Raw genomic sequence first — 26,713 nt, 5'->3', positions numbered from 1 at the left:
TCGCTGTGTTATTTGAAAATTTGGCTTTCCAAGGCATGTCATCAAACTGTTTCTCTTTCTGCCTTCTCTTTCTTCCTGCCACAAGAGAGAGTATCCTTGGCCATCTTACTCTCATTCGAGGGGCAGGCTTCATGTCAGGGAGCGAGAAAAGAGTGAGGATGCTAATGGGGGCACAGATTCAACATTGGTTGGGAGAGACCACCTTACATGCTCAGAAGCACTCTGGTAAATTAAAAGGATATTGTGATATTTAATATTACTAGTTCTGTTGTATTGTCGTATGTGCGTGTCACATAGGGCACACAGTAGTCATGTGGCTCTTTCGGTTGGTGGTTTTTGCAAAACTGACTTTCTGTGACCTGCAGAGTGAACACCACTGATCTACAAAATGTATGTGAACAGGGTAATGGATATATGCCATGACAAATGGAACAAGTAACTTCTCTTCAAAATGATGAATTTCCACTAAGAAGACAGTGAAGTGGTACAATCAGACAAAGGATCAACATCTTATAGAAGTAAAGGATCTTTCTGTTTTTATTTAATTAATTTATACCCTGTCTTTGACCCCGTTGGGGAACCCAAAGCAGTTTATATCATTCTCCTCTCATCCATTTTATCCTCACAACAACCCGGTGAGGTAGGCTAGGTTGAGAGAATGTGACTGGTCCAAGATCACAGTGAGCTTCCATGGCACACATTGGGATTTGAACCTGGGGCCTTCCAGATACTAGTCTGACAGTCTTAACTACTACCACAGTCTTAACTACTTCCGCAGCCAGCTGTTGTATTAAGGCAAAACTAATGCCTCTCCCTATGAGTCCAGGCAGCTCCTAAGTGCTGCTCTGATAGCAATTTTTACCTCCTCCAATCTGAGTTGCTGTCCCTGGGAGTGTCTGCCCTACATCTGTTTCATTCTAGTGTCAGACCAGGCTATGGGATGGCTGGCCCTAATGGATGATCTCTATCGAAATGCAGGAAAAGGTGATGTCTCTCTACTACTCTTACTGGATTTATCAGCTGCCTCTGATACAGTGGACTGTGCCATTCTGTTGAAATGCTTGAAGGTGAACATAGGGATTAAGAGATGTGTTCCGGATTGGGTCAAATCATTCCTTAGGGGCAGGACTCAAAAAGTTGTTGTTGGGGACAGTTTTTCTACAGTGTGGCTTCTGGGGTTCCACAAGGCTCAGTCTTGTTCCTCATGCTATTCAACCTCTATGTGAAACCCTTAGGAAAATTTGTTTGTGGTTTTGGAATACAATATCATTAACATGCTGATGACACCAAGTTCTATATTTCTTTATCAAAATGATCTGGTGACACAATAAAGACTCTGAATCAATGGCTGATGTCCATAGTTAAATGGCTAAAAGTAAACAGCTGAAACTGAATTCTGGCAAGACAGAAGTAATGTTGGTTGGGAAGGCCAAGGTCCTGACAGCCATGGCGCTCCCCACTTTTGGTGGGTTCTGATGTTGACTGTTGTTGACTTGGTTAAGAGGCTAGGGAAGATACTTGGCCAAATGTATTGCCGTAGAAGCGAACAACTGCAGCTGCAAAGTAAGCATCCTATCAACTCCACTTAGCCTGCAAGATGGCCTCCTATCTTGACTGTGCTGACCTGGCCACGTGGATCCATGCTATGGTAACCTTGAGGCTGGACTGCTGTAATGCACTTTAATGCACTGCCCTTAAAGGCAACTCAGAAACTATAGTTGGTACAGAATGCCATGGCCTGACTATCAGGTGTCAAGCTGAATGTGCATATCACTCCCTTTTCTGCAGGTGCTCCATTGGCTACTCAGCAGTTACCAGGTTCAGTTCAAGGTGCTATCACTTACAAATCCCTTGAAGGCATTGTACCCACATACCTGCAGAATTACCTCTCCTGCTATGTTCTGCTGTAACAGCTCCACTCATCTGAGCAGCTTTCTGAAGGTGTGTTACCCTGCAAAGAAATAACATGGGTAGTTACCCATTCACACTCATTCTCAGCTGTGGCTCCTTCACTGTAGAAGAGTCTACCAGAGGTTATTAGGAAGGTGCTACACTGCTATCAGTTGTATAAAACCAGGGCAGCTGCCGCTCCTGTGGTATGCAGAGAGGGCAGCAGAACTGCCTCTCCTACAGGAGTGGGCCATGTAGAAGAGGCAGTCCTGCTGCCCTCTCTGCATGCCACAAAGGCTACCCTCCTCAACCCCCCCCATTATGGCCTTGAATAAAATAGAACGGTTCAGGTGACTTTTATTAAGGATACCTAAGTCTGACCTACACTGTCTTGTTGCCTAAAACAGATATATTTACATGCATTGTTCATTTATTTGCGTGCTCTACAATCCCAGCCCAACTGCATTATTTTGTCTTACTAGGAATCTTTGTTGTTAGATTTGTACATTATCACATCTTGTAATCCACTGACTGATTGCCTGATGCTACTCCATTTTGTAATCCATGTATTGATTGGTTGAATTTTTTTTTATCATACTAGTAATCTTCCTTGGGTCCCAGTGAGAAATGTGGGCTATAAATCAATGAGTCAATCAATAATATCATATTCAACTCTAATGTAAAAACCAGTAGTTTCCAATCTTTTTTGGTATGGTGACCCACAAGTCCAAGTTCACTTGGTAGGCTGGCCCACTTTAAAAAATACAGTGTGCATAAATCAGTAAAACTGCAAAAGCCTAGAAGCTAGAATGTACTTCCACAAGCTTCACAATCCACTTTTTGAGTCAAGAACCACAGGTTGGACAGTGCTGATTTAACTACTGCAACCTTCCCTTTGGCAGCCTTTCCTCTTATCTTGAGGGTGTTCACAACTTTGCTAGGACTATTTGTTTTCCCCCTTCATACACTTATGCACCACCTCCCTGTTGCTTTTCACAATGCATTCATCCCCTGCAGGTTTTTCTGATGCCTCTAAGAGACAATTGGGCCTTATATCTGTCACTTCACATGAGAAATACAATCCTGCCTACATGCCTGACATGGCTTGCTCATCTTTTTGTACGGATTGTACATTTTAGATGGTGGTTTCAGTTCAAATGCGAAGGTGGGGCATAGAGTGTAGAAGAGAGTCTCTTAGGTAAGAAGGGGATAAAATATTCAGGGCATTGGAGATAAAAAACACCACTATTAATAAACTCTGTGATCATAGCTTGTATGCCTATGCTTGATTGCTGTATAACTGATGACTGGGAGATGAATTAGTGAACCAATACCACTGAAAAATATTGCATGTGATGAGAGATACAGGTTTGATATGTGATGTTAAAATCTGTGTGATAGTCCATTGATTTGATGTTGAAACCATGCAAGAGTCAACCACCTTTTAGGAGAACTGTGGAAAATTCAAAGCGTTTGTACGATATGCTCCCTGGTGGAAGGCAGGCCACCACATTCTCCATGACCTGAAGCTATCAGAACCCTAGCCTTGAAGTTATACAGTCATGAATGACACCTGCAGCTCTAAATCTGAATTAAAAATTTAAACTCCTGCTCATGTAGATCAGATGTGACTTTAGGCATGACACCGGGACTATTTTTGATGTTCAGTAAGACTTTTGTAAGACTAAGTATATACTGGAATTTTGATATTAAATATGTATTTATGTAAAGTGCCATCAAGTCACAGCTGACTTAAGGTGATCTCGTAGGGTTCAGAGGTGGTTTGCTATTGCCTGTCTCTGCCTAGTTCATAGTGACCCTGGACTTCCTTGGTGGTTTCCCATCCATTACTAACCAGGCCTGGCCCTGCTCTGAACTGGAGAACTGGGTTTGATTCCCCACTCCTTCACATGAGTGGCGGAGGGTAATCTGGTGAACTGGATTTGCTTCCCCAATCCTACACATGAAGCCAGCTGGGTCACCTTGGGCTAGTCACTCTCTCTCAGCCCCACCTACCTCACAGGGTGTCTGTTGTGGGGAGGGGAAGGTAAGATGATTATAAGCCAGTTTGATTCTGCCTTACGTGGGAGACAAAGGTCATTTATGCATGGTCGCTTTAACCTCCTTTATTCCCCATTTCAGCCAGGATCAAAGTAACCTGGGTTGGGGGAAACTGTATGCATTGGCTGGAATGATCAGGGACGAAACTGTGTACTACTGGAGGCATGAATACAGAAAAGCAGTCTCCCAAGTCCTGCTAATTCAACTGATCTCCAGCCGATAGAGATCAGATCACCTGGAGAAAAATGACAGCTTTGGCAATTGAACTCTATGGCATTGAAGTCCCTCCCCTCTCCAAACTCCGCCCCCAAACTCTCCCACTGGTTGCAAAGAAGGACCTGGCAACCCTATTCCCCTGGTTGGCTATCTGCATGCTGCCTTGAAGAGGGGTTTGGAAAAGGGTGGGACGAAGCTCAACCCAAGAAAGTTGTACACTCGCTCAGTGATTCCACAATGAGCCAGAAGGAACGGTTTAATTCAGGCAAGAAGAGGAATGGGAAAAGCCAGGTTCATTTTGCATTGAAGCAGTGCTGAGCTTCCAAGGAATGAGGTAACGTGCATTTCCAAAAATTTGATCCTGGCTGAAACAGGGAATAAAGGAAAGTTAAGCGACCATGCATAAAACACCAAAGTCGGCATATAAAAACCAACTCTTCTTCTCCTCCTCCTCCACCTCCTCCTGAGATTCTTTCTGAGATATCTTGAGATTGGAATAGCCTGAGCCATCCATTTCAGGGCAATATTAAATGTACTTACTGTAAATAAACCTCACTGATCTCAGTTGGATTTACAAATACATGTGCTCAGGATTGCAACCCAATACTTCAATTCCATATTTTTTCTACTTTCATTTACTCATGTACAGATGGTATAGGACTGCTGCTAACTAACATCTGAAGTAGGATGAATAGTTAACAAAGACATGGTCTCTCACCTGTGGAATTATCTCCTAGATACTGTTCACTCAGAGCTTATTTGTCTGAGTTTTCAGTGTCCAATGAAGACCTTTCTTTCTCCCTGGCCATTGTTGCCTATTGTCAACATCTTGGTTTTAAATTGCTCTTTTTCAAAGTTTTGTTATTGCCTTCTTGATTGTTTCTGTTTAGCCGAGAGCTTTCATTTACATTTTTGTTTGTTGAGGATTGTAAATTGTGTAATCTCCCTTGAGAACTATGCAATGAAGGAACATAGACATATATTAAACAAACTACCTCTAGAATTAAGGAACATTATTGTTTTGAAAAATTATTATTGTTTGACACAAGATTCTGGATCAAATGTGGCAACTGGTTGAGTGAGATAAAATAATTCAATTCTGGAATCCAACAGAATTTTATTCAAAACATACATGTCTTCCAGCTTCTAAATGTAGATGTTACAGAAAGATATTTTAAGAAAAGGGAATAACTACCAACATAGGCTGCAATTTACATTACTAAGGCATTTAGGTTAAAAATGTGTTGCACCTTTATTGGGTAACAGGATGGAGTATGTATGTCTGTACATAAGGGAATCTGGTCGGAATCTATACAATGCTATAGATCAATTTTACAATTCCATGCTTTTTTTTGCATCAGTATCGCAATGTATTGTTCCGCAGCCAACTAAAACAAAACAGAAATCCTCAAACTTTATCCAAAGTGTTAAAAGTTGTTCACAGAACAGCAATAGTATTCTACTCTTCAAGAGTTTGCAAACAGTGACAACACTAATGGTGCATACAAAACCAGAGATCTACCTGGAGATGTTCCCTCTTACGCAATGAGACTCAAGTAAGAGAAAATTTGTCGGTAAAGGCACAGTGGAAACAGGTTTGAATGCTCAGGGTACAACAGGAATCATCGACAACAACAGGTTGAGAGTTTCTGGGAACTTTTTGTTATTATAACACAGTTGCTCACACAAACTAAAAATGCTTCTGTTGATTTGTCTTGGCAACTCCAATACATCAATGGTGGTAACAGTGTAACAGCTTTGTTCCCATCTGACAGAAAATAATGGCAGTTCTGCAAAGCAAATGTTAAACATGACCGTATGTATTTATTAGTTCCACAGTGTTTTGACAGATTAGGAGGGATGCAATTTAAAGGATGCTGACACGCTCACTGAGGGCTTTCATCTCCGCTTCCTCTGGCTCAGCATTTTCACTGTGGTTAGCACTTGGACTGATAAGGTGTTCTGGATACTGCAAGCCATTTTCTCCTGCATACTGTTCCCACCGTGAATCGTCACTCTCGTGGGTGATGTAACGTTCTCCTATTTTACATTCAAGCTCTCTTAAATCTAGCCAGGTTTGATAGTCCTTTAAGGGAGAAAACATAACCTGTGTAATAACATTAAAAACAAACTACTACGAATGCCTGTTTCTTTCTTCATAATTCTAATGGGATGCATCATATGTTACTTTTTAAAGACTCAGGCGTGCTCCTGCAAGTTGTTCTTTTGGAACAATGAACTGCTTTTTAAGACCAGGCTGTATGCAAAATGAAAAAGTAGTAGACTTTTATGTAAAACAATTTACAGCCCTAAAGAATAATCAATGCACAATGTTTTTGGGGTTTTTTTTTACTGCTGATAACTAGATTAATTCTTTATTAGATGAAAAAATCAGTATAACAGAAGGAGGAAAATCCCCTTTCTGTGTACACTGTGTACATTGTTCCATCTCACTGCTCAAACAAGCTACCACTTGGGAGAAGGGTGGCATGACGATGCTAAATGTGACTATGCATATGGTAAAATGTTTTCAAGGTTTTCTTGTCTTTTGCGGCTCCATGCTTTTTACTGTCCTTGATTCAGAGCCTGTAACTGTTGCTGCATTCAAGATAACTGTGCTTTAGGAAAGGTGCACCAGTCACAAAACCATCACTGGTTCTGCTAGTTGACTACAAACATATAGAAGGTGAAAGGCATGAGATCTGATAGCATTACCTGTAGCCATGGGTGGCTTAAGGTCTTGTCCACACTGTAGCGTTTTCTCATTTTCACTTGTAGCAAATTATTTATGAGATCAATAGCTGGGGAAAATATAATTACAGAAAATGTCACTGACAAATACTTGCTTGTACCTCCATATGGAACAAAACTTCAAGACACAACTAATCCCTTTTTATTTATAAAATCCATGCTACATGACATAGTGTGATTTTAAAAAACATTTAGCGTATGTGAAGTTATACAAAGAATAAGCATACAAAGAAATGAGAGATAATAAGGAACTTAAGCCAAAAGACCAACTTGAGATGGATTGACTCTATAATGGAAGCCACGGCCCTCAGTTTGCAGGACCTGAGCAAGGCTGTTAATGATAGGATGTTTTGGAAAACATTGATTCACAGGGTCGCTATAAGTCAGAAGCAACTTGAGGGCATTTAACACACACAAGCAAAATACTACTATGATGGTAAAAAAGATGAATATACAACCATCTCAGTACTACTCTGCCACTGGGTATTCAACAATGCTTTTGATTTTTATCTCCAGCAGTTCCCCCTGCCAATCAAATAAGCTGTTTTTTTTAGCTTGTTTGGAATTCAGAAAGTGAAATGAAGCTCCAGATACATGTATATTGTGTGTATTTGGACATGCTTGTGTGACTCCTTAGGCTGGACAAAGGCTTCAAACTTTGCTGAGCAGAGTGGCTGCCACCACCCCATCCGTTCTTTGGGTCCTGGACACTATGGCTTGGAACCTAAGCTTTACCTCTGCTTCACTTATCCATTGCAGATGCAATCCTCTGAGCACTAGGCACTGGTGCTCATGCAAGACCAATGTTTTTCAATGAGCTGAAAAATGCCTAGCGCCAGAGGAATGTGGTCAATAGTGAAGGATGACCATCTGTACAACAAATGCAGAGAGCATAAGCAAGGCTTATGATGCAAGCCAACAGCTAAAGGAGCACTTTGATTAGCTGGACAGTGAGGAAATGGGGAAGATCTTGCTAAATGGCTTGTAGTTGTTGAGAAGATCTGGATGAGTTTGTTTCTTCTCTGCCCACAAGCTACTTTAGATATCACCAAGGATTACGGTTGCTAACCTCCAGGTACCAGCTGGAGATTACAACTGATCTCCAGCTGATAGAGATGAGTTCACCTAGAGAAAATGGATGCTTTGGCAATTGGACTCTATGGCATTGAAATCCTTCCTCTCTCTAAATCCCACTCTCCCCAGGCTCTGCCCCCAGGTATTTCCCAACCCAGAGCTGGCAACCCTAGCAAGGATATGGGCCCTTGGGAGGAACCCAAGGCCTCTCAAACTTTGGCTCTTGACCTGAGATTTGTAGCCTGGAGCTGGCAGGAAGATCTGTTTATAGAGACAGGGGTAGGAAGACCTGCTCTGAATTAGAAGGCTATGTCCACTATTTTGTTTGTTTCAATTGTATTTATAGTTCTTTACTATTGTATTGTAAGCTGCTTTTGTTCCTCATTGGGAAATAAAGAGGGAAATTTTAAAAATCTTATAATGCAAAGGACCCAGATATATAGGATGTGGGCTATATCTAAACATGAATCAGGAGTTATCAGTATGGTTTTCCGACTCCCCCTCCCAAATTTTAGTCCATTTCACCTTGAACCAAGAGGAAAGGAGAGATATACATATTTTAATAAACAAACAAATAAATTTCCCCTTTTGCAATCTGGTGAGATCTGGGAGGAGAAATGCTGCTGGAAGGAAAATAGTCCAAAACCCCCCACGAAGTGCCCAACACTACTGTGTGCATAAACACTATTATCTTGCTGGATTGGAGCCACATTCTTATTCCTCAATTGTAGCTTTTCTTGCCCTCTTATAATGCATATTGGAAAAATATAGTTACAAGAACACCTATGTTTACCCCATTATTCCTTGCATTCTAAACTGTGAATGTTTTCAAGTCAATGTTCTCAATGTAAAAGGTACTTTTCAAGCTAAGAAACAATTGGCCAGAAACCAACATTGTGAGAGTAGTACAAGCAAAAGACAGGATTTTAGGATTAAAATTTTGTGCTAATGTCATTACATTTTAACACTCAAGATACAGTTCCAAGGGGTAATTTGCTAAATATTCTACTTTATTTAGTTTTACAGTCCTCTTGTACACCAGCTTCTGATGCCTGGCAATAACTAGCAATGCATAGAAGCTCCACCATAGAAAGAGAGACCTCTCCCCATCTTCTAGTTCAGTGAAGGGGACAGCAGTTCATGCGTAAGAGTGATTGGCCAGAACCCTTCCCTTAACTGAAAGAAGTACTCAGTTCATGCAGGAGATTCATACACAAACATGGAGTTCTGGATCAAGGTAATGATTCTTGAGACCTTTGCCTTTTTATCTAGATTTTTTTTGGCGGGGGGGAGATTAATGTTCCATATATTTTATCCAAGAGTGATATTTTAAAATGGGGACAGAAGGATTAATATATACAAAACACACATACACATCCATGTGATCAACTGTATCTCTACAATGTTCATAGTAAATCAGACTGGTAAGTAACCAGATGTGTGTATTACCATCTCTCCTACAACCTCAAACTGGGTTATTAGGCAATTATGATATTAGTAATGGAGAACTTGTTGATCAGCAAAGTTCATATGAATGTATGAAGCTGCCTTACACAGAATCAGGACAATAGTCCATCTGACTAACAAAATCTCTTCAAGGTTTCAGGCAGCCCTTTCCCAGCCCTGGAGATGGTGAAGAATGACTCTGTTACTGAGCTACTGTTCATATAAGACACTAAAGAATGCTAACACATAAATTCCTTTTAAACAAACTCAGTAAATAAGCATAAGCATGTAAAAACATAATAAAAGTCACGCTGGATCAGACCAAGGCCCATCAAGTCCAGCAGTCTGTTCACACAGTGACCAACCAAGTCCACAAACAAGACAACTGCAGCAGCATTATCCTGCCTGTGTTCCACAGTACCTAATATAATAGGCATGCTCCTTTTCATGCTTCTCTGATTTCATTCTCCATCTCTAGATCACCCTGAGCCTTTTGGTCAGGGGGTCGACGGAATGTCCCCAGTACTAAATTACCTTTGAGGCCCAGAATCATCACTCACAAGGATTCTGTGGATGAGTCTGCTCTTTTTATGGTTTCTAGTTTATTAGACACTATGCCTTCCTTGATATACATAGCAACACCCCCTCCAATATGCCCTTCCCTGTCATTTCTATAGAGTTTGTAACCAGGGATGACCGTATCCCACTGGTTCTCTCCTTTCCACCAGATTTTTATAATGCTCACTATATCTATGTTTTCCCTTAAAACCATGCACTCTGACTCTCCCATTTTTCACTTGGAGGCTTCTAGTATTAGCACAGAAACACCTCCACACTGTCTCTCTCTTTCGACTTGCCTGGCATGTGCCCTTAGGCATCTAATGTAATATTAAACGAGACTAATATTAACCTGCCAGACCCCTGTATAAGTCAGGGAGGAATGTTTCATGAATTGCTAACACTGATAAAATTTTATAAGACTATGACTTATGTTTTGAAAAACCAGCATTTTCTGGTATTTTGCTCTCTTTGACAGTGCAGTGTATACTAAACATTTTCTGAAGCTTTGCTTTATATTCCAGTTCACTGGAAAACAGGTATACAATCAAAGAATGTATGCAGCAAAGGCACAAAGAAATGTGAAACACCACAGGTTTGTACAAAAATAACGACAGACCTCTAGAATAACTTGCCTTGAGTGTCAACCAATTTTCTTGCTAGATACATTTGATGGGTTAGAATGGCTTGAATGGAATATTGCTGTTCAGCATAATGAGGGCAAGCTAAAGTCCTGACATCGATATGCAGCTCTTTCTATTAGCAATCATACATTTTGTTCTCATTATAATGAGAAATACTGTCATACTTTAAAGGGGTGAAACAGAAGGTATCTCTATAAAGCACAAGGCAGTAATAAAATAAGTAGATCTCACTGCAAATTTTCGAGAGCCCTTCAACAATTATTTTTTTAATCCCATGTTGGTATCATGATAAAGTGCATCATTAATTTTTTTTTTCTAAATTGCAAAGAAACAGAGACATTGTGAGGTCAATGAAATAATTATGCATGCAAGCACAGAGACATACAGTCTGTCTTGGGTTTAAGTCTATATTTGTTAGAGAATAATATGTTCTGGTGTGAGAGATGGGAAGGTGGGTAGGTGGGGCAAGGCAGCGAAAAATACCTCAGAGAGCCCATGGAAGAATTCTTCACGCAAGCCTCTGCTTATGCTCCAAAAGTATGGGGAAAGGCAAGTTTTCATTATTTTAGTTCAACTCACAAGAAATAACAGCACGTAGCCCAAACTTAACTCTATATTAACAGCAAAACAACACAGTGTGCAAAATATACTAAGTCTACAAAGGAACCTCACTATAACTATCTAACTACACGATACAACAACAGAATGTACAAACACAACAGTACAATACAATGTGCAATGTGAGTCACACCCCTTCTAGAGTCTAAGGCGAACGGGACACTAATACTGGTCGTGGAAGTGGAGCACAGTCCTTTGTAACAAATGGAAAGGCTCCTCCATGTTCTCTGCGCCACAACGGAAAACCCACAGGTGGGGTATGCTTCTGGCTCCTACTGCACAGTCCCAAGGGTGTAGGCACTGGACGTGCTGGTAGCCTATTCGGACTTCTCTTTGTCGGGGCAATGAAATAATATCCATGAGATGATAAAGGCAAAGGAACGTGTATCCCAGGTATTTTTATCACATTTCACCATAAGGCTTCTTCGTACTGATGGAGCGTTTGTGAGTAACAGTGAGAGCACACATACACTCCACCAGTAAGACTGAAAGAAGCTTTGAAAAAATAGGAATAGAACTCCAGCTTCAAGATAAGCTGAAGAAGCCTTATGGTGAAATTTGATAAAATACCTGGGATACACGTGGCACAGAGAACAAGGAGGAGCCTTTCCATTTGTTACGAAGGACTGTGCTCCGCTTCCACGACCAGTATTAGCGTCCCGTTCACCTCAGACTCTAGAAGGGGTGTGACTAACATTGCACACTGCATTGTACTGTTGTGTTTGTACGTTCTGTTGTTGTATCGTGTAGTTAGATAGTTATAGTGAGGTTCCTTTGTAGACTTTGTATATTTTGCACACTGTGTTGTTTTTCTGTTCATATAGAGTTAAGTTTGGGCTACGTGCTGTTATTTCTTGTGAGTAGTTCTCATTACTGCATAGGGTTTTGTTTGGATTCATTATTTTAGTTCAGCCAATTAGGGCAAGAATTTTTTTCCAGGTCTTTTATGCATGGCTGTTTCACTCACCTTCACCCCTCCGAAGATTTCGGTCTTTGTGTTGATTATGCATGCCGTTTCTGACAATCAGAGGTTGCCTCGCTCTCCCTGGCGTTTCCTTGTGTTTTAACTGTGTTTTCAAATTCAAGGTACAACAGGACTCTGAAAATGCGGGCAAAACACAGGGAAACGCAGGAGGAGAGTGAGACAACCTCTGAAGGTCAGAAACAGCATGCATAATCAACACAAAGACCCAAAGTCATCGGAGAAGTGATGGCGAGTGAAACAGCCACGTGTAAAAGACTTCAGTCAATTTAGACTTCCTCGGTGGCTCTAAGGACACATTACAAAGATTGCAAAGGATAGACCAGAAAGTCACTTAATGTTAATATTTGTACAAACTGGCAGATATATGTTCCAAAGGTAAGTTGAAAATGGTTAGATCACATGCACACCCATTTCTATCGACTATTAGACAAGTCCTAATTAATTTCAGCCATTATCATTTCAAGCACTGGCAGCAATCGCACATGCCCGAGTGCTTTCACGTTTCTGCCTATCAGCTATGCCTACTGAATCCCACAGAACCTGCTGAAGAGAGTTTTGCAAGCAGTTTGTAATGCAGACAGAGAACTGGTGATGTGCGGATGTGAGGTTCTTTCGCCTCTATTGATCACAGCCACAATACAAATCTTAGCTTTAAATTTACAGCTACCTTCCTCAAGCACTTCATTACCACAAGTTAGAGCTTGCCTGTATATGGTTTCAAGTATTTCTCTTTGCAACCTGATGCCCAATGAATATCCTAACTCACTCAGCGGTTCTGGGCAACTACTGATAATATCACAGCAGGAGCTGTATCAAATATGCGCAGGTGTGGAATTTTTACACTGAATAAGGAGTTGCTCTGCCATTTTCCTTAATGGAATACTGGGCATAAGAAATTCTTTCTGACTCTGAACTGAAAAGAAACATTTAGTACTAATTCAACAATAATCTGAAGGTTTTCTTTGGTAAATGAACCTGCTAAGAAATAAAGTTTTTGAACTTTAATTATACTGGGTGCTGATTTTTATATAAAATCACATCAATATGTGGCCATAAATGTTTGATTTTTTTGTAAGTCTGTATGTGCTAAAATGAAAAAAAGTAATTTATACCTTCGTGAGAAATTTCCTTCCAAGGATTGGGTGGGTACATGAAAGCAGCATTTTGGATTTGATCGTGAATGTCCTCATCTTCGTTGAATGGAAATGTACCACTAAGGCTGACGTAGATAATGACCCCCACAGACCACATATCTAATGATCTGTTGTAACCTTTGTTTCTCAGAACTTCAGGAGCGAGATAGGCTGGTGTGCCCACAACTGAACGCCTGAATGATTTCTCTCCAATGATACGGGCAAAACCAAAATCACAAAGCTTCACCTGTTAGGTACAAAGGTTAACAAGGTAAACATGTTATAAATAACACACACACACACACACACACACACACACATATGGTTAGATCACATGCACACCCATTTCTATCGACTATTAGACAAGTCCTAATTAATTTCAGCCATTACCATTTCAAGCACTGGGAGCAATCGCACATACCCGAGTGCTTTCACGTTTCTGCCTATCAGCTATGCCTACTAAATCCTATATATTTCTGATGGTTTCAAACATGTTTAAAGGCACAAAGTTTTACAACATGTGCAAACAAATAGTTTCCGTGTTATACTCCCCATGCAATGACTGATTTGTCTTATCAATTTACAATACATTAGCTGAATGCATGTTCCTGCATGCTGATTTATACAGCTGACACTTTGCTACATAAACTGGCAAAGCAAGCTTTAAAATAAGCACCATCACCTTCTGCAATAATCCTGTATACAAGTCACAATGTTCCAACTGGCAGTGTAAGACAGCTTTATTATATGGTCAACAGATCTTTTAGTATTATCTGATAAAAAAATGATTCCTGCAAGAAGTCTATGAATCTGCTGGCCCTACCTTTGCCCTTAGAGTGATTGTGAATGACTCAGAAAACTTTGATAATTTGGGAGAATATACTTTTGTGTCCTCCAAAGGAGCTAATGTAGTGGATTACTATATTGTATCCAGAAATCCCTGGAAAACTATTAGCAAATCGGAAGTTGGCAATTGTCCTGACATTGACCATATTCCACTGCTTCTTTTATTTAATTCCTCAGAGAAGATTCATCTACACATTAGGCAAACCACCTTAAATTCAGACTTGGAGGCAGCAAGCAGGAGAATTAAGTAGACCAAGAGGCTGACCAATTGGAAATACAGGTAAACAGTGGTGTAAGAACATCTAATAAATTAAAAGTCTTCTTAACAAAAAGCCTACAGAAAGTATTCTTTGGAAGACAAGTGCTTAAATCACAGTTGGAAACTTATAACATACTAAAGAGATACAACTTCTCACATATTTGTTTTTTGAAAAACCAGTCTTTTTAAAATATTCATCAAACTGAACACAAATCACTTTTGCTAACTATGTTTTATGTTGATAGATGGCTGATTATAACTTTCCAAAGAAAATTATTTCCACTTGCCTGTGGGAAAGGATCAGCTGACGCCAGTAACACATTTTCTGGTTTCAGATCACAATGAACAATGTTTTTAAAATGAAGATGTCTCAAGGCAACCAGGATCTATAAGAAAACAAATCAACTACACTATAACTTAGGGAGTTTGTAGCAGTAGAAAAGAGCAAGAGTCCAGTAGCACCTTAAAGACTAACAAAAATTCTGTCAGGGTACGAGCTCAGGGAGTCTGTAATATTTACTGCTGTTTTAATATGTCTCCTAGAAGTGAGACAAAACACCAGCAAACACAAATACTGCAGTTTTATTAAAGTAATCTTTTATTTTATGTTCCCATTCAAAAGTGTGCAAACACACAACGACGAAAAATGAGAGGGTTGGCACTGCTGAACACATCCCCTAGTACAGAAATATTTCACTATTACTAAGCAATCTAGTAACAGTACATCAGGCCTACACATGCCCCCCCACCCCCCGTTATTGAGAAGGACAACTCAGCATATTCTCTTCTTTTTTCCCCAGTGTTGACCATCTAGTTCACAGGATAAAGAGGAAAAGGAGGCACTCTATAATGTGAACTACAGGCAGAATAATTTTACAAAGTTTTTGGATTGCTCAGAAGCAGTGCCACATACCAGCACATGCCAAATCACACTAGCCTGGATAATGTCTCAAAGCAGATGAGAATACTTATGAAACGATACACAAAACCCCAAAATGAGCTAATTTATACTGCACTGGAAACTCAAGATTTGATAACACATGCCAGTATGAATGCTGACTACAAGAATTTGAACATCACTGCCTCCCACCCTGGTCAGAAGATGCACAACTTGGCAAGGCCTTTGGCAAGGAAATGAGTCCACCATAAATCTGCAGTCGCCTTTTTTTTTGGGTGGGGAGGCATTCCTGTGTCCATACATGGAGCAGATGTTGTAGACCTTGATTAACATTTAAAATCTTATACTGAGCAGTCCTCAATATAGCCTATTGCTGGACTGTAAGATTTGGATCTGAGGCTTTCACAAGCGTAGCAAGTTCTTAGCAATTAGTTTTATTTCTTTCCCCTTCTGCCAGAGCTCCCTGCACCCTCAGAAATACCATTGCTAAAGGTGAGCGTTTCCTCTTGATCAATATCCCAAGTAGCACAGAAGGGCTGCAGCAAGAAAGGGGAGTCAGCCAAAACTTCTGTGTTCTTCTGTGACATATGTCCTGAAGAATGAATTACTTAATGGTTGCTCATACATGGTTTCCACTTACAGATCCCTCTTCTTGCTGCAGTCCTCTGAATCAAATGGCATATCTTCTAGAGCAGGGGTGCCCAACCTTTTTAAGCCTGTGAGAGCACTTTTAGAATTCTGACACAGGGTGGTAGGCACAACAAAATGGCTGCTGCAGGAGACCAAGCCACATACACAGAGGAAGCCTAAGTGCAGGGGAGAAGAGGAGTAATTTAAAAAAAAACACTGGGAAAGAGGAAAGAGAGAATAAAACACACACTGTGATGGCACTTGCCACTTAAAACAATGTTATTTTAATCTGTATAGCCGATCAGATCTCCAGTGGCCCCACCCACTTTCTAAAAACACTTGGTGGGTGCCAAGAAAGGTGTTGGCGAATGCCATGGCACCTACAGGCACCATGTTGGGGATCCCTGTTCTAAAGGGTCTCCCAGTCATCCTCATAAGCTTTTGGGAGGATGCCAGGGGATCTGGCAGAAGGGGAAGATGAAAAAAATCACTTCCCTGAACTCACTATACTGGTAAAAGCTTTGGATCCAGAAGTAACTTTCTCTTAGCTCCTATGTGATGAAGAATTCTACAGAGAATCTGAGTAAGTTACAGTCCAAGATTAATTTGATATACATAAACTGTACTTAGTAATGGCATAAGCCCCAGTGGAATAAGCCCCAGTATCCTTCCAGTTCGAATTTATCTCAACTATCAAACTTGCTCATAGTTCCTTCAGTAATGCTCTCTCTTTCTCTGTATGCCTCAACAAACCTTGGCTTACACTGGACCCTGTTATCCATATCAAGGGTATATCTGAATATACTTTAAAAATTTATAAGTGAATATCACTGTAAAAGAAACATAACATCTGACTTCCCTTAATGGCTCTTACCTGTGTAATTAAGAACTTGGTTATTCGCTCTGGCAGCCTTCCTTTTTCACTTGACAAGATCATCTCTAGCATGTCTCCATGGAGCTTCTCCATAACAACAAACACTCTTTCTGGTGTCTCAAACATGCACTCCAGATTTACAACCCCAGGGTGATGCAGATTCTATTATTAAAGATAAACATTATTCAAATGAGCTCTATTTGTCTAGATCCAATGACACGGCTCAGGAAACATAAGGGTATTACATAGCCTTTCATTTCTCAAGCCATTTGGCTCTAGCTCAAATACAACCAGACAGAAAAAGACTAGCAGCAATTTTCTATGCCCATAAAGCCCAATAGTGCTTAGAACCATCTGAAAAAATGAATTTTTAAAAGGCTACTGGTGCCATTATTGTCCAGATGCTTCTAGTTTTCTGGTCGGATCTAAATTGTTTGAATAGTTGATATAGGAATTATGAATATAGCCATAATTCATTTCAAAACAAGGGAATATTAAGCACTTCACAATATATTACTGTTCCATGTGTAGGGACAGACAAAAGGATCCCTTAATACCCACTGATTAGCCATCTATCAAAATAATAATGGTGTAAGAGTATCTTTAAAGTACATTTCATTTTTCCTGCTTCTGATTATGCTGATTAGCAAGTCACTGACATTTTGGTTTAAAAGTTCCTCTATTTAAAGCAGATTAGAAATTATTTCAAAGACATATTGCTTGAGAACTTTATCCAGAGATTCAAAGCATAATTAGTTTCATAGTTTTCTACCGCTGAAACCTGTTCTCAGAGAGTTTTATTGCCCTGCTCTAAATTAAATACATACAGGATATAATTGGTAATTAAATAAAAGATACCTGTAAAATTGCAACCTCATTACGAAGTTGGCTTTCTTGCTTAGTTGGAAATCTCAGTTTGTCAATGATTTTAATTGCTACATCTCTTCCTGTTTTGCGATGTTTTCCTGTTTGATGAAAAATATGCCAATTAACATGATCAGCTCTGAGAAGCTTCACCTTTCTAGAGCTCAAGTTTGCTGTTTTTATACAAAACCTAACTGTCAAGGTCTCCTCTGAAAGAAAAATATTCTAAGCCATTCAGGTGTTTTTCTTCGGGTTCATGGAATCTTTGTACACATTTAAAGAGAATACGAATGCACGGTGTTTAAGATGCACTGTCACAAGAAATGCCTCTTTGACATCTTACTGACCGTAAGCTGAGCTGTGTTGAGCCCTGTAGGGTTTTATTCACAGCCTTGAATTATTATGCATGCAAATTATACATTGTGGTTTACAAGACAGGATTCCTGCTATTATAGATAACAGCAGCGAATATCATTCCAGGTCAGAGGTTGAACAATCAAAGCAACTGGGAGGCAATTGTCTCTTGGGCTACACCTTCTAGGCCTTTCCTACTATAACCAAATCTACAATTAGTGGCACAAAAGAATACAGTCAAACATAAGTTGACACTCAGTTGCATGTAGTTTGTCTGTGACACTTTTAATTTTTAATATGACAAAGACATGGAGGACACTGGTGAAGGGGCTCCATAGCACTTTCCATTAATGCTGCCTTCAACACCCTCACCCCAATCTGCAATGGAAAAGATGCAAGTACCTGAACATTTTCCCTTGGAGTTGGAAAGAAGTATGGAGGATTTTTAACAATCCCTCCCCATCATCCCTCCCCCAAAAAACAAAGCAGGGGAAAGGGTTAATCACATTCTCCCTTCCAAAGGTTAATGTTCCACTTAAGTGTGAGGTCCCGCAGGTATAGACTGTAAAACAACATGACATAAGGACATACTGCACAGAACTGGGCATCTCATATAGTTTGGCCCACGGATTGGGCATGCAATTCAGGTGTGTCAAAATGAATAGAGATTTAGCCACTGTTCACAGTTCTGAGCAGCATGATTCACACATTGCACCATTATAGGAGAGAAAGCTCAGCAAGCTCATTAGGCTCTTCCCCAAGAAACCTCGACTGTGTATGCAAGAATGCAGCCACTTCCTTCAAATGAAGGTAGAACCTATTGTCCTTCCCTGACTTTACAGTCTCAAAGTCTTGTTCAGAAGTTCCCACTGTATGCAAAGAAGAAGAAGAGTTGGTTTTTATATGCTGACTTTCTCTGCCACTTAAGGAAGAATCAAACCGGCTTACTATCACCTTCCCTTCTCCTCCCCACAACAGACACCCTGTGAGGTAGGTGGGGCTGAGAGAGCTCTAGGAGAGCTGTGAATAGTCCAAGGTCACCCAGCAGACTTCATGTGTAGGAGTGGGGAAACCTACCCAGTTCCCCAGATTAAAGTCCACCCCTCATGCGGAGGAGTGGGGAATCAAACCTGGTTCTCCAGATCAGAATCCACAGCTCCAAACCACAGCTCATAACCACTACACCATACTGGCTCTCACTCAAAGGGAGTGAGGATAAAAAACCTAGCAAGCCACATTTTTATAGACTTTGCAAAATAGAAAAACAAACAAACCAAAAAGATGCTAGGAACTGCTGTTTTAAGGCTGAAAACATTTATGCTTTTTAAAAAATCTGGTTGACTTCCTGAAAAGATGATTTAATTGCCAGTACATGCATTTGGGAAATTTCTTTGAATCTGTAAACATTTTTGTTGCATTACTGATGCATTTAAGTAGAACTAAAGCAAACTAAACAGGAATATGAAAAGAAAACAGATTGGGATTTAGCACCACCAATAAATACATTGCCCAGATGCATGGAACAAAGAAATCTGGGTTATACTTTCTAACTGCTATACAATTACCTAAGTATTGATTACTATCACAGCATGAATGATTAAAAATAGATTATAGGACCCAGCATGAATTATTTCCTGAGACACAGTCTGTAAGATTACACCACATTAGCCAATGAATGCTCAGATGGTCCGTGGCAGGCAGCAGGGAGACAGCAAAGGCCAAAATTACAAATATAAGGAAATTATGATCACAGGTGATATGAAGAATAGGGTGGATAAGAGAACCAAAGAGGAAAATTAACTTCTGCTTCGGAGATAACTTTAACATCTGGATGAGGAGGAGGAAACCTGGTTTTTACATGCCAATTTTCTCTTCCTTTTTAAGGAGAATCAAACTGGCTTACGATCACCTTCCCTTCCTCTTCCCACAACAGACACCCTGTAAAGTAGGTGAGGCTGAGAGAGCTCGAAGAGAACTGGACTGTGAAAAGGTCACCCAGCTTGGGAAACCAAACCTGGTTCACCAGATTAGAGTCTGCCGCTCATATGGAGGAGTGGGGAATCAAACAAGGTTCTCCAGATTAGGGTCCACCGCTCTTAACCACTACACCACGCTGGAGATGTGGTAGGGGGTTTCCCTCAATAGCACAAATCAAGAAAGTGCAGGCTGAGATTATGGACCTGCCATGTTACATATCTCTTTTCTTCTCTCCCTACCCTATTCCTGCCATCAACAAAAGTCTTGCTTTATTATGAACCTAAATGACGGAGGTGTTACAATTCTTCCCCATTTTCATAGCCACTATGCTTCTTACCTCCATAAACAATTCCAAACTGTCCTGATCCCAGCACCTCATCTGGAAATATTTGGTATACTGTACTGATATCCTGTTGGTACAAATATATTGCATGTTAAGCATCAACAAAGTCAAAATGTAAATTGCTTTGATGAAGCTAAAGCACCAGGTAAAGATGCCATTAAATTCTATGCAAACATAATGGCATGTATGTTCTATTCGGGAAGAACCATTACAGATTTCCCATGCTACTCACCAAAATTCATCCTGAGTTCTGCCAGCTTTGGAAACCCTTCTGAGAAGCTGTGGTTCTTACTATGTCTTTGAAGAGGCCTCAGGTTTTATGTATACAATTACACTACTGACCTACAGCCCTGACCTGGATGGCCCAGGCTAGCCTGATCTCATTAGATCTCAGAAGCTAAGCAGGGTCAGCCCTGGTTAGTATTTGGATGGGAGACCACCAGGGAATACCAGGGTTGCTGTGCAGAGGAAGGCACTGGCAAACCACATAAATCAAATTAGTCTCTTGCCATGAAAACCCCAAAAGGGGTTGCCATAAGTCGGCTGCGACTTGAAGGCACTTTACACACACACACTGACCTACAGGATTTTGCAAAGCCAGACAGTGACATAGATCAAGTCTTTCCCAATGGTAGCCTGCGCATGGACTCTGATACTTGATGACTTGGTTCATTTGTTCGCCCTGTGGCACTGCAGGGGGAAAGGGCCAGCTCAGCAATGTGCACAATTTGATTTATGTAGAAGTCTCTAGGTCTAGTGTGATCCAATGATTTCATCAAGCTCCATTAGACTTGGAAAGATCTTCTAAGACCCAGTAGGGGTAACAGTTCATTGGGAGGAATCCCAGAGACAAATGAAAAGGGGGGTAGAATTTTAACATAATTCCATGTAAAGCTTCTGTTTTGTGGATTTTTTTTAGTGGAAAATTATGTGGTTTCACTCACATGTGTTTAGTATTGATGTATATTTGTTTAAAGAGCAGTTACACAGGTATAGTCCTAGTGTAGGGCAGCCAAAGAGAAAAGGACTGCAAACAGAAGGAACAATAAAAGTGCCCTGAAGGTTATTCTCAATGGCTATTTTTTCCCCTTCTGGAAAGAAAATGGCCAGAGACATCCTCTTAACATTTTTCAAACAGATCAATGATCCTGCAAGCTGTGCCCTTATCATGTTTGGCACCTCCACTCAGAACACTTACCACATTTTCTTGGATCTGGCAATTTGATACTGAAATACTGATGGATATATTTCCTAGAAAGAAAATGTACAGTAATTATGTGTGTGCACAGGTATAAAAGAAGCTGCATTTGAACAATCACAAACAGCCCAGTCCATGGCACATTTAAAAAAGCAATGATCGCTTTCTCTGACCATAACTGCTTTTCTTTGACAATTAGGTAATTTATGCAGTCATTTCACAGTGCGCTCTATGGGGGCAGGTGGTCTGGTGAACAGATCCAACATGCACTCCTTTGACCATATATAGGAAAGCCTATCAGATACAAAATGGTGTAGGAGCCCATGAATCTACTGCTTGGCCTACTTCATGCCACCAAAATTATGAGAAACTGGTAAAAATAAATCTACATTGCACTGAAAGCAGCTGGGTGATGGTAGTGAAACAGGGATTTACTGTTCTCCGTAAACTTGCACCTCAAGGGTCACTGGTGAAAAAGGATTAGAATACTGATTAGTTATTTCATTTTTGCCACTATAAAATGCCACCTGATGGCCCTTCCAATTAGTTCAGAGTAGCAGGGTTCCAGATAAGCAATTAATACTCATTACCAAAATCAATCACCTATGAAGAGATCACCGAGCAAATAACTCAGCTTTGAGATCTTTAGTCATATTACCATACCAATGTTATTTTACCAATATGTTAACTAAAAGGTTATGTAATAATGTGAGGTAAAGTGGGCGTTTTTACCTAAAATGTTAGTGGCCTGAAGCCACCTGGATGATAAATTCCATTAATTTCCATGCTTCTTGTTTACCTCTTTGAGTTCAGCCTCCAAAATTTCCTATCATTAATCCCAACAGAATTCTCTTGTCCCTGGACTTCAGCTAGGGTTGCCAACTGCCAGGTGGTAGTAGCAGGAGATCTCCTACTAATTCAACTGATCTCCAGCCGATAGAGATCAGATCACCTGGAGAAAAATGGTTGCTTTGGCAATTGAACTCTATGGCATTGAAGTCCCTCCCCTCCCCAAACCCTGCCTTCTTCAGACTCCGCCCCCAAAATCTCCCACCAGTTGAGAAGAGGGACCTGACAACCCTAACTTCAGCCCTTCTTGCCAACAGTTCAGTACATCTCTACCTGGAAAAGAAGGGCCCTGTGCTAAGTGGTGGGAGAATCCTTTGGAGTGTTACTACTCTACTGGTGAAAAAGGGAAAGGAAACCCTGTTGCAAGAGGGGAATTGCCTTGAATGGGGATGGCAGCTATTGACCTAAGCTAAAAAAATGCTTGTTGTATGCCTGAAAAGGCCTGTGTGTTGGGTGAGCTGAATAAGTGATAACTATTTTTTTCATCCCATTTCACACAGTGGCCAAACAGATGCCCCCAAAAGCAGGACATGGAGGCTAAGATTTCTCTTCCTTTCCTCAGAGTTTCATGTCTCCTGCCTTGTGCCCCTCTCTCTCACACTCCCTCAATTCTGTCTCTCACTCCCTCTGAAAGGTACTCTATCTTTTTTATAGTTTTTCTTCATTTATGTGCCACTTTTTTCACCAGTGAACCTAAAGCAGTTTACATCATTCTCATCTTTTCCCTTGTATTCTCATAACAACTCATGTTTTAGATTAGGCTGACAGTGTGTGACTGGCCCAAGGACACCCAGAAATCTTCCACAGCTGAGTGGAGACCTGAATGTTGGCCTCACAGATTCTAGTATGTCAATTTAACCAAAGACACCACAGTGGCTCTCTGTCATGCAAGCAGCACAGAAGCTTTCTCTTCAATGCATGTCCTATCTGTGGTAAGGGTTCACCATTACATCCTTCCTCCCACTCTTGGCATCTGTGGAGGTTGCCCTGATGAAATCCAGTTACATGGTGGCATCTTGGGTTTTTAAGGCCACCTTGTTCATTGTTTATTAGATGATGTTTTATCAGTGTCTATTGCTGTTTATTGATGTTTTATGGTTTTATGTATTTTAGAGGTTGTTATCTACCCTGAGCCTGGCATGGCTGGGAATGAGGGCAGGCTATAAATTTGAAAAATAAATAAATACATAAATATGATACAGAGTACACGGGGGCAAGTACTTGGAATAACTTAGTGAGAAGTATCTCTCTGAAGAATCCAATAAACATGTACACTCATGTATTAAAAAACACAACCAAACTAATTATTGTTTTGATATCTTAAATCTTTGCCCTATAGTGGGACTCAATCAGGCAGGCCATTTACTTATATGATTATTAAAGTGTGTGAATTCTAAGTAGCCATATAAAGTAAGAGCACAGCTTTGCCTTTAGTTCGGCTGACAGAGTCAGATTGCAGCACCACAGAAGAAAAACCCTAAATAGATCCTCATCCAGCATAGCTCATGTCATCAGAGACATCTACACACTATACAGGATCCATCTACATAATAACAGGGGATCAATCCTCTTGTATTGGATAGTTTAAAATTGTCTCTGTTAGAGCATGTGTTGGATAGTTGGATGGTTTAAAATTGTTTCTGTTAGAGCATATAAAAAATCTAAGGTGCTTTTTGGTTTCTCAGTTGCTCTTTGAAGAACTGGTGTGGGCTTTGGAAAGGGGTCCTTATTTCCAGCTGTATTTTCCTTCCCTTCAGCACTCAGCTGATCTGGCCTCACTGGGCCATGCTATCATAAACGTGAGGCTGGATTACTGTAATGTACTTGATGTGGGTATTCCCTTGAAGACAACTAGAAACTTCAGTTGGTGCAAAATACAGCTTTAGGGATGCCAGCTCTGGGTTGGGAAATAACTGGAAATTTTGGGGGTGGAGCCTAGGGAGGGTGGGGTTTGGGGAGGGGAGGGACCTCATCAGGGTATAATGCTATATAGTCCACCCTCCAAAGCAACCATTTTCTCCAGGGGAACTGACCTTGGTCATCTGGAGATCAATTGTAATAGCAGATCTCCAGGTGCTACCTGGAGGTTCATAGCCTTAGTTATCTTGCTTACAAAGCGGATAGATTATAACATATATTGACAATGCTGAAATAATTGTACAGGCTTACAGTTTCTGGTTTTAATTCAAGGTGCTGGTTTTAATCTTAAAAGCCCTTTCCAACTTGGGCCCTAAGTATCTGATAAATAGGGTTGCCGGGTCCCTCTTTGCCACCAGTGGGAGATTTTTGGGGCGGAGCCTGAGGAGGGCAGGGTTTGGGGAGGGGAGGGACTTCAATGCCATAGAGTTCAATTACCAAAGCGGCCATTTTTCTCCAGGTGAACTGATCTCTATCGGCTGGAGATCAGTTGAATTAGAGGAGATCTCCTGCTACTACCTGACAGTTGGCAACCCTACTGATAAAGCATCTTTCCTGGTGGAGAGCAATAGGCATGCTCAGATTAGACCAACAATCTCTTCTCATCAGGCACTACAAGTAGCCTTGGTGAGAGACTGCAGTGCTGAGAGATTTTCCACAGCTGCATCTCAATTATGGAATAGCCTTCCTGGATTAATACACTAAATCCCAACCTTCCTGGCCTCCAAAAAACTTGTAATATCAATGAGATATTGTTTCTGTGAATTATAAATTTAGAATGAGAGGCTTGCACAGAGGTGACATTTTAATGTGTTTTATTATGGGTGTGTCATCATTAGTGTTATTTCATTTGAACTGTATTTTTTTTAAAAAAAGGTTAATTGCTTTGTGCTTTTTTGGAACAGCGGGATATAAAAGTTTTAAATAAGTAATGATTGACACATAAGTTAGGATACTGATCAGCTTTGTAGCAAAGGAAGAGAAATCCTCACACTTGTTCTAGAAGGTGCCTGATGAAGGGAGCTTGGACTCTCGGAATCTTATACCCTGAAACTCTTGTTGGTCTCTGAGGTGCTAAAAAAGGTAAAGGTCCCCTGTGCAAGCACCGGGTCATTCCTGACCCATGGGGTGACGTCACATCCCGATGTTTACTAGGCAGACTTTGTTTGCGGGGTGGCTTGCCAGTGCCTTCCCTTTACCCCCAGCAAGCTGGGTACTCATTTTACTGATCTCGGAAGGATGGAAGGCTGAGTCAACCTTGAGCCGGCTACCTGAAACCAACTTCCGTTGGGATCGAACTCAGGTCGTGAGCAGAGCTTTTGACTGCAGTACTGCAGCTTAACACTCTGCACCACAGGGCTCCTAAGGTGCTACTGGACTAAAATCTAACTGTTCTACTGCAGACCAACACGGCTACCCTCTGAAACTGGCTTACCCTTTGAAATTCCAGTGACAGGAAACAGATCCCTTGGCTATGTGTTAGTGGAATCGTTATTGTTCCAGAGACACAGCTTTAATAGAGCACTATTAGTGCATATTACTGCCATTATAAGACTTCCTTTGGAAAAAATGGCATTGAATAGGCTAGGCATGCATTGTTAAAAAATGGATATTCATTACCAACGATGAAGGTTAATTGATAAAAAAAATCGCTGTCCTGATTTCCTTTTTAAGGAAGTCATTTAAGCAGAAATGTTTTTAAAGCTTCTGAGAAATATTTTTTAAACAATATTTTACTCAACAAAGACCAATGATTTATTATTAATGTATTTACTTCATTTATTTACCCGCAATGCAGATAAAAAAGCAGCTTACATAGTTCTCCTCTCCCGTTTTACAATGCATCTCTCTGAGTACATCTCAAGCCAAGAATGTCTGTTATCACCTTAGGGCTTCAGAGCAATTCAACAGCCCATTAAATGGCAAAACATTTGAAGATGGTCCTTTTGATACCCACTTTGTCTGCACTTATTTTAAACTTTTGACTAGGCTGCTTTCAGTATAATCACAGAAACAGTGTCCAATGACAAAACAAAAACAAAAAAACCCCTATAATGCAAGAGAAGGATTGTGGAATAATGTCCACTGAAATACCTTCAGCAGAGAGTTACTAAAATGCACAGGCTCTAATTTCTCCCATAATTTTTTCTCATTTTTCAAACTGCAAGCTTACATATACACACAGTGAATTTGTTTGGGTTCATGTATCAGTCTTTGCTTTAGGCTCAGGGTAGATTACAGATTTATAACTACTCATGGTATCCAGATTTGAGGGTGACATCTAAGACTGTTGGTAAACTAATGGTTTGATAATTCACAGTGGGTAGC

At 40.5% G+C, this 26,713-nt stretch overlaps 1 protein-coding gene across 1 annotated transcript in view; it reads right to left on the bottom strand.

Annotated features, from left to right (window-relative positions):
* Positions 1–5,264: 5,264 nt before the first annotated feature.
* PRKD1 (protein kinase D1) overlaps positions 5,265–26,713 on the bottom strand; it is a 113,376-nt gene continuing 91,927 nt past the window's right edge. The window contains exons 13-20 of the mRNA XM_056851250.1: positions 21,620–21,672; positions 20,416–20,488; positions 17,742–17,848; positions 16,884–17,045; positions 14,769–14,867; positions 13,356–13,623; positions 6,883–6,968; positions 5,265–6,253 (exon numbers count right to left, since the gene is read on the bottom strand). Of these exons, the coding sequence (XP_056707228.1) occupies positions 6,035–6,253; positions 6,883–6,968; positions 13,356–13,623; positions 14,769–14,867; positions 16,884–17,045; positions 17,742–17,848; positions 20,416–20,488; positions 21,620–21,672 (1,067 nt within the window). The 3' untranslated portion in view covers positions 5,265–6,034. The remainder of the gene's footprint in view (positions 6,254–6,882; positions 6,969–13,355; positions 13,624–14,768; positions 14,868–16,883; positions 17,046–17,741; positions 17,849–20,415; positions 20,489–21,619; positions 21,673–26,713) is intronic.

Source organism: Euleptes europaea, chromosome 6 (genome assembly GCF_029931775.1).
Source record: "Euleptes europaea isolate rEulEur1 chromosome 6, rEulEur1.hap1, whole genome shotgun sequence".
NCBI lineage: Eukaryota > Metazoa > Chordata > Lepidosauria > Squamata > Sphaerodactylidae > Euleptes > Euleptes europaea.
The sequence above is the reverse complement of the archived record's forward strand: the minus strand, read 5'-3'. Positions and strand labels throughout refer to the sequence as shown.